The sequence below is a fragment of the Macadamia integrifolia genome, chromosome 14 (assembly GCF_013358625.1).
Source record: "Macadamia integrifolia cultivar HAES 741 chromosome 14, SCU_Mint_v3, whole genome shotgun sequence".
Classification (NCBI taxonomy): Eukaryota; Viridiplantae; Streptophyta; class Magnoliopsida; order Proteales; family Proteaceae; genus Macadamia; species Macadamia integrifolia.
This window is the reverse complement of record NC_056570.1, coordinates 31,699,850-31,715,041: the sequence shown is the minus strand read 5'-3', so window position 1 is coordinate 31,715,041 and position 15,192 is coordinate 31,699,850. Positions and strand designations below refer to the sequence as shown.

The 15,192-nt window shown below is 38.6% G+C and overlaps 1 protein-coding gene across 1 annotated transcript; it reads left to right on the top strand.

Moving 5' to 3' along the window:
* The first annotated feature begins 1,606 nt into the window (after positions 1-1,606).
* LOC122060840 (receptor like protein 24-like) lies at positions 1,607-4,852 on the top strand. Its single transcript, XM_042623932.1, has one exon. The coding sequence runs from the start codon at positions 1,607-1,609 to the stop codon at positions 4,850-4,852; it is 3,246 nt and encodes a 1,081-aa protein (XP_042479866.1).
* The last annotated feature ends 10,340 nt before the right edge of the window (positions 4,853-15,192 follow it).

Below are 15,192 nucleotides of genomic sequence, written 5' to 3'. Positions count from 1 at the left end.
ACTTCACAATTAATCTAGTGCAAAGAGGTTTATAGGGTGTATCAATTGCATAAGGTTCCTCCACTATAGGGTCTCGGGAGAGTCATAATGTATGCAACCTTAATCCCGCTATAAGTAGAAACTGTTTCCACCTTAACTCCTAATATATATGCCTCCTACTTAAATAAACCCATAATATTACATATGCCAAACCAAGCCCAAGTTGCCAATGACAGAAGACCCAATAAAATAAATAAAAAGATTCAAGGTTGAACTCATTGAGTCAAGCTTTAGCCAAGCCACGGACCCAAACCCAAAATGATCATAATCAGTTCTATAAGCAGGGAATGTTCTATTTTCTTCAGATCTTCTATGTATGTCTTTACAAGATTTCCTGATGATTGAACATATTCAATGTCCCAGGATATAAATAGATAAAATGAGGCCAACTTGATTCCGGAATCGGTGATGGTGAGCGGAGCAGAGCATGGGGAAGAACAAAGAATAGAATGTTTGGGGTCAAGGTTTTAAAACGCGTAATTGGTGATGTGCATAAATGACCGACGTCGATTCTAATCCAAATCATATCAGAATCGGCTTGAATAAATAAAAAAAAAAAAAGCCTTATAATCGGCATATTCCAATGACTGGTATTTTTTATCAACAAACCGGCTATATCCCATGATACCACTCAACGACCATTTAACCAATAGATCCAATAAACCGCCAACAATAATTTTGATTTCATGTTTGTCGCTAAGTTTCTTAGCCCATGGATGGCCATCACTTATTGTTGAAAGATGGCCATCACTTACGGATCAATGAACCACCAAGTTTTCAAATCCTTGATGACAATGAAAGTCAAAAGTCACCGGTGAGTGGATTAATGATGGATGAATTTCTTTAAGATTCTTTTTAATTAGTTTTAATTTAGCCCATAGGACCCGTCATGCAATCACCATCATTGGACTTCTGCATGAAAAATAGAGCATGAGTGTTACTATCGTGGGGCCTTTCCATGGAAAATGGAGCATGAGTAGCTCTCATTGTCGGGTCCATGAAAAACAGATGACGAATAGAACAATCTGTGATAGAAAAAAAATGCATATACATGGGTTGATGCGTTAACTTCTTCTCTCCTTAGCCTTTAGTCTACATGACATCACATTCATTGGGCCACTCCATGGAAAATGGACCATGAATAGAACCGTCTTTGATTTGAATAGTTCAAATCAATATGCAATTGCCACCCATGTTCCTTCGTCAAAGTCACAAGAGAGTGATTGTATTAATTTTTACAGATTTCTTTTTAATTTTAACACATTAGACCTGTCATGTAGCCTGCATAATTGGATCCCTCCACGTAAAATAGAACATGAATATAATAGTGTGATTGATCAAAGACGTATATACATAGAAGCTCAGTTGGCACACCTTAGATAAGCTTTGGTCAAATCTCCAATTTCATGCCTATCAAGGCACTTAAAATTAAAGTCTTACAGGGTACTCCTCCTATCCAATCTCGTGTCTATAAATACCAAGGTTCTCATCAATCATTACACAAACCAAGCTTCGAAGTTTTACTTCAAAATCTTCCCTCCTTTAGTTATTTTGAAGGTAGAGAAAAATGTCGTGGTGGTGTTTCCTCATCGTCTTCTTGTCTCTGTTTCAAACTTGTTTCCTTTCTTCTCCTTCTCCCCAATTATGTCTTCACGATGAGAGGTATGCTTTGCTTCAGTTTAAGCAAAAGCACTATGCTGTCAATTCGTATGCCAATTACTACCATCCTCTCAAGTCCTGGAATAAGCCCAATACTGATTGCTGCTACTGGGAAGGCATCACTTGCGATGGCACCGCTGGTCATGTAATTGGCCTTGACCTCACTGATTCATCACTCAATGGTTCTATCCACTCCAATAGTAACCTCTTTCATCTTCGTCACCTTCGAATGCTTAACCTGTCGTGGAATCAATTCGACTACTTTGCTCCATCCGGGTTTGACAGACTCTCCAGGTTAATGCATCTCAACCTCTCTGGTAACCATTTTTCAGGACAAATTCCATCACAAATAGCACAACTCATAGATTTGGTTTCTCTTGATCTTTCTTCGAATGGTTTTGGGGGCCAAATCCCATCTGAAATCTCACAGTTGACCAAGTTGGTTTTCCTTGATTTCTCTGGCCACAGGATTTCCCAATTTTATATCTATCCAAGTTTTTCTCAACTTGAAATCCCTAATTTGAGAGCATTTGTTCAAAACCTATCCAGGTTGAGAGAATTGCGTCTTGATGGGGTGGACTTGTCAGCTCAAAAAAATAGGGATTGGTGTCATCACTTGTCATCCGCACTCCCTAACCTTCATGTGTTGTCAATGAGTAATTGTTCACTTACAGGCCCCTTGGATGCATCCATCTCAAGCCTTCATTTCCTGTCAGAGCTCTACCTTGCCTTAAACCAAAATCTCTCTTCCACAGTACCAACTTCTTTAGTGAACCTCACTTCTTTGACTGTCCTTAGTCTCCAGTATTGTGGATTCCACGGGGATTTTCCAACCAATGTTTTCCTTCAACCTAATTTGAAATACATAGACTTATCTGAGAATCCACTCCTTTCAGCTCAGTTGCCTGAATTCCCTCAAGTCAACAATACCCTTCAACATCTGGGTGTTGGCTCAACAAAATTCCAAGGGAAGCTGCCAAATTCAATTGGGAATCTCAAGTTTTTGAAGGAACTAAATCTCTGGAATTGTGACTTGTCTGGATTGATCCCACCTTCTCTTGCAAACCTTACTTATCTTACAAAATTGGATCTTTCAAATAACAGTTTTAGAGGTCAAATTTCTTCCATTTCCCAAGCGAGATTTCCCAATCTTAAGGAATTAGTGTTGGGTCAAAATTTGCTCCAGGGGCACATCCATTCTCAGTTGTTTTCTCTTCCATCATTGTATTGGCTGGATTTGTCCGGTAACCAATTCAGTGGGGTCATAAATGAGCCCATTCACAACATTTCTTCTTTTTCTAGTCTACGTGAGTTTGGTTACTTCAACTTAAGTGGTAATTACTTGGAAGGACAAGAGCTAATGAGATCAATTTCCAAAATCAATGCAATAATTTCGTGCCTTGACCTGTCCTTCAATGACTTTGGCTATATGGTGGAAGATACAAACCTTTCCTATGATGGTTTGCCAGTCAATGGAAGCGGTGACAACTTTGTCAACGCTCAAATTCTGGAATTGGTGATGAGTGCTTGCAATCTTAGTAAATTTCCAGATTTCCTTAGGAACCAAAAGGAATTGAGATGGCTAGATCTTTCTCACAATAAAATTAGCAAATTCCCAGATTTCCTTAGAGACCTCAAGTTATTGAATTCTATAGTTATCTCTAGTAATAGAATTGATGGTGCAATACCCAAATGGATATGGCAAAATAATTTGTACTATTTAAACCTTTCTGACAATTTTTTGATAGGTTTGGAATTGCCATTACCTACTAATTACTCATTCACCATTGGTTTTCTTGATCTTCAGTCAAACATGATACAAGAGTGTCTCTCAACAGCTCCATGCTCTCTCCAAACATTCAATCAATCTAACAGTAGTGAGTTTGTATCTCCTATCTTAGGAAATCTCTCTTCCCTTCTCTCTGAAACCTATTTCTTTTCAATTTCAGATAATAATTTGTCTGGAAAAATCCCTTTCTCAATCTGCAATGCAAGTAACCTGTCTATTTTGGATTTGTCCAAAAATCAGTTGAGCGGAACCATCCCAACATGCCTTGGCCATAGTAATTTGGGGGTACTAAACTTAGAAAGCAACAAATTGCATGGTCATATTCCCCCTATGTTTAGAAGTGGGTGCAGTCTGCATACACTTAAACTCAATGGAAACATGCTTCAAGGACAAGTTCCAAGATCATTGGCTAATTGCAGGGCATTGGAGGTGTTAGATATTGGGGTCAACCAATTGAATGGTACATTCCCATATTGGTTGGAAAATCTCTTTGAATTGAGGGTTCTTGTCATGAGATCTAACAACTTCAGTGGTCCCATTTTACAACTCTCCCATGTTGATTCTCCCTTCCCAAGCCTACATGTTTTTGACATCTCTTTCAATGCTTTTATGGGAAACTTACCATTGCAATATATTCTTCATTGGAAGGGGATGACGAATGATGAGGCTAATTCTGAATTGCATTATATCAGTTACAATGCTGGGGGCTTATATTATCGAGACACAATTACTATTGTGGACAAGGGAATATCCTTGGAGATGGGTAGCATCTTAACTGCTTTCACCACTCTAGATTTATCCTACAACAAATTTAGTGGAGGGATTCCAGATGCAATGGGAAGCTTAAAATCACTCATACTGCTCAACTTATCAGGAAATAGCCTCACAGGTCAAATTCCATCTTCGTTGAAAAATCTGACCAAACTTGAGTCATTAGATCTTTCAAGAAACAATCTCTCTGGACAAATCCCTAGCCAATTGACAAGTTTGACGTCTCTTGCAATCTTAAATCTATCTTATAACAACCTCACAGGGAACATACCACAAGGCAATCAATTTGGTACATTTTTGAATGCTTCCTATGAAGGTAATTTAGGATTATGTGGTTTCCCGTTGTCAAAGAAATGTGGGATTACAGATGGCGCATCACCTCCAATTTTGACATTGCAACAAGAAGAAGATTCAACATGTGTACTTGATCGAAAATTTGTCATAGCTGGCTATTGCTCTGGTTTAACGATTGGAGTGGTTATAGGTCAACAATTGTTTTGGAGAAACAACCAATTCATTGCATTTTGTTTGAGAATCAGAGGATCCAAGAAGAGAAAAGGATTAAAGAGGAAACACCACCGCAGAAGGAAATGAATCAATGCTAAGCATCATAATAAAGGAGATTTGAGTATTGTATCATAATAAAGTGTATTCTCTTTTCAATGTTCCCTCTTTTATTTATGGTTACCTGTTTATGTATATTTATGCCTGGTTTCAGATCAAGACACTTTGTTTCCACCTCTCCAATTGGTCGTGTCTTTTTTAATTACCAGTCTTGTACACATGGAAAGTTCACGAGGTGCTTCACATTAAATTTTGAAGTAAATTAGACCTAATTAATGAGAGCATTAGAAGAAAATAAAAGAAAAATTTTAATTAGCTATATCTTTATTTTGGGTGATATTATATGGAATCAAAATGTTGATCTAAGGATAATTTCTTGGAAAGAAAATATGACTCAGCTTCCAAAAATTTGAATTATAATTCAATAAAATTATTATTTTTTTTCTTTTTTAATTGATTTGTGGGGGAGTGTAAGTCTTGCATGTGCGTAAGAACCAATGAAAACGTCGAACAAAACATTCAAAGAGACGTCATTTTTTATTTTATGAGTGACTTAGTTTTTCTATTTCTTTAAATGAAATGTCCCCTTACCTAGCACAATTGAGAAGGCATTCCAGAAGAATTGCAACTCTATTGAGATATTAATGTTCAGGGGTGTGACAATTTTTTTTTCTTTCTACTCGGCTTTCCATCTCTATTCCCCAAAGCTTCCATTTTCTTCTGTCCTATAAAGCCTCACATGTTTGAAAGGCTTTGAATAAGATAAAGCAATGAAGTAATCTGTATTCAGGAGAATAAAGTAGCCCATTTATGCTTAAAAACAGAATTAAATAATCCAAATGTCTCAGATCCAAATAAAAGCAATTTGATTGATAACATGAAGGCCTACTCAATGCAGCAGCACATTGACGAGTACTTTACGTTTCTACTGCTATTTTAGATTTGGGAAAAGGTTAGGTATGTCATCGGCATCTGTATATTGTAAGTTAGTACCCACTTTGTATATTTCTCTCTTTCCCTTTTTGAAATGATCCTCATTTCTTTCCTGTATAATACCTTATCAATGTGCTCCCATTAATGTTGTCCGCTAACTTACCAATACCAAGCAGCATACCTATCTCTTTTGTAGAAACGCAACCCTAAAACGATGCAGAAGATAATGGAAAAACAGAACAAACAATGCACACGGATTTTACGAGGTTCGGCAAGGTTACCTACGTCCCTAGTGAGATGAGATCCTGCTTCACTATCAATGGAGAATAGGGTTACAACACTCGTCCTGACACCTCTCAGTATTGTTTGCATTACAGAGAAAGAAACACTCACTATAAATATATAGCGAAAAAAATCATAATCTAGAAAATACACAATTGCCCTCAAATAAAAAATTCAAGTGGGGGGTTACGCCCCCCTACACCCCCTACTATGCAGGGGGCCTCTTGTCCCCCTTGCAGCGCCCATGGCCTATTAATCAGCTAATGGGACTGTCGTCCTGCCTATCGAGGTGCTGTACAGTACTCCATAGATTAAACTATGACGGAATGCAAGACATCGTACACCAACATCTCTACCATTAGATATTTATATTTAGTAAATAATGAAACATATTACTGGTTAATCAAATAACAAAAAAATAGACAAATATAAAAGGTCCTAAAAACAGCACCAATGTCCCAGAGGGAGTTATTTGAACTCTCAGACAGTGCAAAGATTTATGAATCAGAGTACAGATAAAAAACAATGCCACTGCTTTTTATTGAGCTTAACATAAAGGTGCATAAATCTCCTAGGATAATAACTAAGAACTCTTTTTCTTCTACTCACGATTCTAAAATAAATAAAGGGAGAAAGAATGATAGCCGATCTTATTCCTTACACCTTCTAAGAGGGTCCCGTGAAATGAATCTCTGCCCCATTATATGCTTTTTGGTGGATATACATGTATATACTCCCCCATTGGAGAGCGTAGGGAACACAATTGATTGCCATTCCTTCCTCATGAATGAATGAATGAATAAAAGAAACAGTTCTAAGCAAAACTTACTAGCTTGGAACTCGGCTAAAGTTTGTTAGGGTGGGTGCAATTTTATAACTTGATCGCGTTATTTATTTATTTTTATTTTTTTTAAGTGGGGTTCACATCATTGACTTTTTAAATTACATTTTTTCCTCTTTCTTTATATTTTAGGAATTGAAAATTGATTACAACATTTTGGAACTTCGTGGTTTTTATTAGCTTAATTGATCCAGAATGATCTATTGGGCCCAAGCTAATCTGGTTCACTCTAGGTGGGATATACCTAGCCCAATCCATTGTGAGAATAAATTAGGATTTTGAAAGTTATGTTATAAATAGAAACTAATGATTCTTGCAGCCGTCAATTTTACTTTCATGGATTTGGAAGCACAGACTCCCGTCACTACTCTAACGGAGAGAAAAAAATGTGTATGTTTAACATGTAAATATACATCTCCATCAATTCAAGGGCTTGAGGCCAAGAAGAAACGAGGGAGGAAAATACATCAGAAAACACTGTTTTTTTTTTTATTATTATTAAATGTATACACGTTTTAAACATTATTAAAAAACCAAGTATTGATCTAAAAACTCGTCTGAATCGACTCAAAACATGAGATGTTCGGTCAAGAGTCGTAAAAATTCGTCAGATGTAAAAAAGAAACAAGACTCATGCTGGGTCAATCAAATCTACATTAATTAATTCATTTTTTTGGCCGCCTTGGAAAACCCACCGTTTCTGGTTAAAAATCAAGGGGTTCTAAAACCATAAAATAAATGGGGAATTGCCTATATCTACTTAGATAGTAAAAAGCTGTACCAAATTGATAAGTAAAAATTTTATTTTACAATCACAAGTCATTAAATTGAAAAGATTTACCAAATTCTCATGTCTGAAAAATCAAAAAAAAAAAAAAAAAAAAACGAAACACAAAATTACCCGCACAAAATGGAAGGGAGATATTCACCCAAGAAAGACAATCAATTTGGGTGATATGTAATCACCCAAGAAATATCAAGAAGAGAGAGAGAGCGAGAGAGGAGAGAGAAATTTTATTTTTTTAGGAGAAAGAAAAGAAAGGGAAGAAACATGAGCAAAGTTCTAAAACTCAAGATCAGTCATGGAAACGGCCAAGGTTGGTACCGTTCTGATATCGTTATGAAATAGTAGGGGTGTCAAAGGTCCAGGTTGGTGCGATTTCGGTCCGGTTCCACCGGTTTCGGTGTGAGTTTGGAAGTGACCGAAACCGACCCATTAAGGATTTATCGGTTTCGGTCCGGTGTCGGCTTCGGTGCGGTTTGGGTTCGGGTTGGTATCGGTTTGGATTTATTAGGTTCATTTCGGTTTGGATCGGTTTTTTAAACCGGTGTGGAGCCATTAGGAAACAACCAAATGATGAATTGTTGAACTTCGGTTTCTTAAATCGATTTGTAACCGGGTTGGTTTTGGTTTTTGGTCTAGTTTGGATTCGATTTTCCATACAAATGTATACAAAACTATTCAAATTTTGATTTTTTTAATGAATTATGGAGTGTTTCGGTTTCTTACCGGTTTAGTTTCGGTCTCGGTCCGGGTTTTGAGCCGGTTTCGGTTTGGTTTCGGGTTCATCCGGTTTTCGGTGCGGTTCGGTTTGGTTTTGGGGTTACAATACTCGAAACCGAACCGAACCAATAAGGCTTCGGTTCGATTCGATCCGGGTTGTTATCGGTTCGGTCCGGCCGGTTTTACCGGTTCGATTTAGGAATTGACACCCCTATGAAATAGATTGAATCAGATTGTTACCTTTTTTTTTTTTAATCATCTTTTAATTATACCGTTAGTGTGCTCTGTTTTTCGTTCAAATCGAGGAGGCAAGCTCATAGTTCAGTTCGATTTATTGGTCTATTCTCTCATCCTCCATCGGAAAATGCTAACGAAGCTTCAACTGCGCCAGTGACCAGCTTGTCAAAACTGTAGTGGCGATGAGGAGTCCAAAGAGTCTTTAACTCATCATGATCCAATCGGAAAAACATTCTCAGCAGTGAAGTGCAGTGAAGGTTGTGCTGCCAACATGTGGCCGAGAGAGATGATCAACAGCTGAAAAGACAAGCCCGAAACATTTGAAATCTCAGACCTGTTGAAGCAGGTTACTTTCTGATAACCCATCCTAAAACCTAGGCAACTACTACTGCTGTTCATTCTGCTGGTGATGTTACCCCAGCTTCTTCTACTCCCAACTCTGATTCTGAGTCTGAGTTTCACAGCGATGTGCGGAAGCTGGTTGATTTGCTACCCAAATTGATTCCGTCGGCTAAGGAGTTTTTCCAATCTTATTCGCTCGATCGTCAATCGCAATCACAGTCTCTGCCAAGTTTTTTTAATAGGGTTAATAAGGATTTTTTTTTTTTTTTTAAAACCAATGTGTCCGGGTCAATTTACACATACCTTGACTAATCTTTGGAGAGACTAGCATAGCAATCCACCACCACGATCTCCACTTAAATTGTAGATGCAATTTATCGAAAGTTATTGACAGCTTTGATTTTATCATTTCCCTTTTTTTCCTTAATGATTTTCGATTTCTATTTAGTTTCTATTTTGATCTATGAGGGTTGGGATCAATTTTTACCTATCCTGATAATCCACTTCTGAACAAATGCGTTAGGTGAATATATTATATGACAAGGCTGGGTTGAGAGGGGGAAAAACATTTTTTTGACATAGCCGACATGATTTCTATAATGTAGTTCAATTTATAGAGTTCTCTATGGTATGTATTAAATTGATTGGTTTTCTTTGTTTGTCTTATATATTTCTGATCCTTATTGAGTCGGTGAGTTCATTTAGCTTCTTTTTAATGCGTATTTGATTTAGGGAGAAGTCTGTTTCTATTAGAATTTTTAGGAATTCCTTGCTGGTGTTCGGTCGCAACTTCGAATCAAGGATTACCTCTCGATTTGGGGAGGAAGGAGTGGCCGAAGATAGAGAGAGGAGGAAGGAGTTCGCCGCTGGTGTTCGTTCCTAACTTCAAATAGAGGTATACCTTTTGATTTGAGAAGGAAATAACAAAACCCTAGGTTTTTGGGTGGGTTTGTAGAGAGTCAGCTTCAATGGGTCGAGATTTCAGAGGCATTCGGGCTTGTCTTCTCAGCTGTTGATGATCTCTCAGCCACATGCTAGCAACATGACAACCCCTCACTGCACTTCACCACAAATCCTCTTCGCTACAGAAGATGTTTTTCCATCAAGCCCTCGCCTAAGAGTCTAAGACTGCAGCTACAGCGGCGAGCGAACTTGAGGAATTATAGTTTACCAATATGCCCTTTGTATATAATAATTTGGGCTCCCAAGTGTTAGAATCAAAATGACACATCTACCCTTATGTTCAATTAAGACCCTATCATTAAATGGGGACATTCAAAGAATTATAATATATATATATATATATATATATGTATGTATTTTGGTAGAAAGGAAATTTACTGATGATAATAACCATATGTACAACCAATAACCTCAGACGCACAAAGGTCTTGAAGCCACGGAGTGGTAATCGACCAATCTGTCATACACATGATAGATAGAGTCTTCCTTGAAAAGGCATCTGCAATAGAGTTTACAGCCTGTGGAATAAAATTAAATGATATGTAAACAAAAGAAGAACATAAAGCGCACATCCTCTAAAACAACTGCAACCTCGCATGAAGGAACTAAGCTTGGATCTTGAATGTAGGAGATGATTTCCTTGCAATCTAATTCAACAATAAGATGAGTGTAGCCACAATCGAGAGCCTGCAAAAGCATCATTCTAATAGCTAAAGTTTCTCCTTGAATCACATAAGCTAAGGGTTGTGGGATGGAGAGCGCCTTATGAAGATACCCATCATGATTCCTGTAGATACTGCCCAATCCGCCAGAAACCCCTCCCTATGGATGAGCAGCATCATAGTTTGCCTTCACAAAGCCCAAAGGTGGGGCCTCCCACTTTCCATAATCCGCAATTATATTGGTAGTTGCATTAGAGGGCGAAGAAGATGGAAAGACAGTGGCCGAATGAAATTCCAGGATCACCCTTTCTGTAGCAGAAATAACATCTTGTGGTGTCCAATCCTTTGTCATAAAAATCTCATCATTCTATGCACGCCACAAATACCAACATAGAAATGAGGTACGAGAGAGAGTTTCACGAGCAAGCTTCTTGTCTTGGTGCACCAAAAGGTCCCAACTATTCAACCAATCTGATAATTCCAGTGCTCTATCAGTTGGTGGAGCGTAGGAAAGTGTCTCCCATACCAAACTGCCTTAGCAAATGAGCATTCAAATAGAAGGTGGTTTATCGTTTCATTGACTGCACCACATGTATGACATATTGGATCCACCGGGACACATGAATGTGCTCAAAACATAATCAAATACTCAGACCCAAAGCACAGTAATGAATTTTACAGGGGAAGATCTTGCACCTCTGACGAAGCAAATGTATATGGATCATTGTTTGAGCAATCAGATCGGATCCCTCTGAATTGATTGGTAATGGTCCAATCCGATCCTAATTATTGGTTAGTACTGTATCCCATGTCATTGGATTAGGGGTGCAACAGGGCTGGGTTGGGTTGGGCTTCTTAAAACCCTAGCCCAACCCTGAGTTCCTTTAATTGGGCCCAAACCCACCATGACCCTAACTCAGGGCCACAAGACTTCAACTCAGGCCCAACCCTTCAGGATTCAGCCCAACCCTTATCCACCTTGATTGGCCTTGATTTTTTAAGGTCAGACCGGGATAACCATGATTGACCTTGACCCTGACCCTGGTTTGCCATCAAGGGTCGGGATGACCCTAATTGACCTTAACCCTGATTTGCCATCAATTGCTGGGTATACCCTGATTTTTTTTTTTTTTTTGGGTAAAAAAAGCAAGAGATATTGGTTAGAAGATATATTAGGGGTTTTGAGGTGTCAATGACTCAATGACAAACAATATCTAAAATTAAATTGATATCAAGGTTAACATCATGGTCAACATCAGGGGCAAAAACCAGGGCCAAATATCTGGAGCGAGCTGGGCGGGCCAAAGACATTAATCCTTACCCATTCTGATCCTAACTCAGGGTCTAAAATTTCAGGGTCAGGCCGACCCTCAAGGTCAAAATTTTTGGGTCGGTACTTGTTCAGGATCAGGGTGGGTTCAAGCCTTCAGGGCCAAACTTGCACCCCTACATTGGATCGGTGCAGATGAAGGATAATTAGGTAAAAAAAATAAAAATTGTAAGCCAAAGTTATTTAGAACTCGGAATATGGAAATCAGAGTTGGTAAGTGTTATGACTCAGCAACACAAAGAGGATATGCATGACACGAGGGCAGAGGTGTTGGCAGCTGACCAGGCAAGAAGGACCTCTGGGGCTGCACATACGTGTAGGGCACAGAGGCAGAAGAAATGCCCTGCAGCTTTAGAGGATTACACAGACAAATGAGGGGATCTGATCTGCAAAGGAGAATATTTTTGTTATAGATAGAACAAAGTTAGTTAGGAGTTGCTGCTATAAATGTAAGGAAAATCTTATGGAAAGGAATGAAAAAAATTATCTTAGTTCTCTTCTTCTTCTTCTCTCTAAAGGAGGTAGCTACCCTCGAAGTAGCCCCAATACTCTATTCTCTATTATTCATCTGATACTGAACCTAATATTTGGTGCTTTCGTTGAGAGATTCAGGGATCAAAATCCTCTGTTTTTCTCATCCTTATTTTTCCTTGTTTTGCTACCTGCAGAACGTGACACGTGGACAACAAGTAGACCAATGGTCAAGATTGGGTGAGGATTATTACATTCGGTGCGTTGGTCTTAAAGTTGTCCACGTGTCGCGTTCTGTAGGTAGCAAAACAAGAAAAAACAGGGATGAAAAAAACAGAGGATTATTTTCCCCTGGGATGGATCTTCGCCATCTCGTCATTTCACACGGATCGCCAAGCCTTGCAATGATTCCAGTGGATGCATCGCTCTGATCAGTTCACAACTTGGAATGCATTTACTCGAAACTTAGAGATACGATTTGGCCCCTCCGAGTTCGACAATCCTCAAGTCACTCTGGCCAAGCTCATGCAGACAATCTCGTTTTGAGACACTTGCAAATAGAACATATGAGATTCCACCATCAACCTTTTTTTGGTGCAGATTTGGTTCTCGGCGTTCAATGGCTTTAGAAATTGGGTCCCCTGTTCTCTTTGACTATAATAAACTAACCCTGGAGTTCATGGATGGTGATCAACGGGTTACACTGGTAGGCCAGTCATCAAGGGTTCCAACTCAACTTCAGTATCACTGTGTACGCAGATTGATAGATACAAGCTCTTATGCTGCACTGTTCCACTTGGTATTGCAATCCCCATCTCCTTCCTCAACGGTTAGTGATAGTACAGAGCTTTGTGCCCTCTTACAAGCTTATGATCTGGTCTTCACAGACCCACTTGGGCTGCCTCCATCGTGTGATCAAGATCATGCTATCCATCTTCAAGAAGGATCCCAACCAATTAACGTGCGGCCTTATCGTTACCCATTGGAATATTACTTCTGTTACTTACAACTTTTTTAATCAATGAATGTGTTTTCCCTGTTAAAAATAAATAAATAAAAAAAAAATTCTTCAAATCTATTACATCCAACCCTAGGCTGTTAAGTATGATGTCGTTAAGTGCTATGTCTCTATGCTCAAAAGGATCCGGCTCCTCTCCTAAGTGCTAATCATCTAGGTTTGTCCATAGCTATTTGGGACATTGGAACACCCCAAACTCTTTCCACCCTTTCGCTTTGCAGCAGGTCACAGCTGACCCTTGCCGCGACGGAATTCAACGCTTCCCAAGCTCAGCAACAGCTGCAGAGATCTGACTTTGTTGTTCGATAACTTTGTTATCGACAGGTTTCAAAATCAAGAGCTCCTCTTTAGCTGCTAAGACATTGCTCTTTGTGTTGTCTTCTTTGAGCTTCGATTTCAGCTCCTTGATGTGCAAAACCCACATTCCAAGTTTAAGGCTTTTAATTAAAAACACTCACAAGAGTCTATCTTCTTCGTTGAAGAATAAAAGAATAAAGAATGACTTGATCTGCAAAACCCACAGCTTCTCTCTTTCTCTCTCTCTCTCTCTCTCTCCAGTGCTGCAATCAGCACTGTCGCTGCTGATTTAGGGGCTTTGGTATTCCCACCCCTAACCAAACGCCGAGCATAGGGACTGCTACTGTTAAAACCGATTTGAGGGTTCCGGCCGATCTTTGCAACCTTGAAGCTGAAGAAGCTTCAGCTGGATCTTCGTTGCTTCTCTTTCTTTCTCTTCATCTCTCTCCTCCAACTAAAGGTTGTTGGGGTGGAAATTTCTACACTTTATCTCATATTTCTTTTTTTTATCTTTCACCCCGCTAATATGTGGTTCTATACTGACAACACTCTCACCCCCAACTCCCCTCTAAACAAACGGGTCTTTACTGAAAATATGAAGGACAAAATCAAGTTGATTCATTCTAATAGGTGAAGCCAAATGGAAGCAATTCATTGAGATGAGAAATGATTTTTATTTTATTATTAAAAAAAGTTGGCAATTTACAAGTTCTAGAAACAAAAACTATGGATAAAAAAGGCTCATAATAAAATTAAAAAGATTCGGATTTAAGCTCACTGGGTCATCGCACTGAGCCCAACTTGCCATGAGGTTCTTAGATTTAAAACTTGGAATCATAGAAGGCGTTGGTCTTCAAAACAACACTTCTGTATACCCAACGTCTGAAGAAAAGAAAAAGACTGTTGTTTTTTTTTCTTCAATCCCATAGTCTCAGCCATTGATTCAGGCTACAATACTGAACTGTAACCCCTTTTTGCCTCAACCTTCCCATTTCCTCCAATAATCCAAATCTTCAACTCTGTAGTGATTATGAAAGTTAAAGTTAAAGTTGAAATCAAAGTCACTAAGTGGGTAGATGCATTATTTTTTCAAAATTCTTCATAGCTTTAATTTATCCTATATGACCTATCATGTAATCATCATTTTTTGGCCTCTCCATTGTTCAGCCTCTCCGTGTAAAATAGATCACGAATTGAAAAGTATTTGATTTGAAAAAAATGCATATACATCAATTGATGCATTAATTTCTTCTAGATTAAATGTACCATGAATAGCCGTCATGGTTGGGCCTCCCCCAGAGATTACAAAAATTCAACAAGTTACAAGTCTCAGTCTACCATTTTTTTTTTTTTTTTTTAATTTGATAAATCCCAAAGTCCAAGTCCAAATCAGCAAGTAGTGAATGCAGTTCCATAATTGGTCCATATCACTATCATGTTGGAGAAGTGAGTCAAATTTTCTTTCCAACTTTTTGAAAGTAAATTTCTTG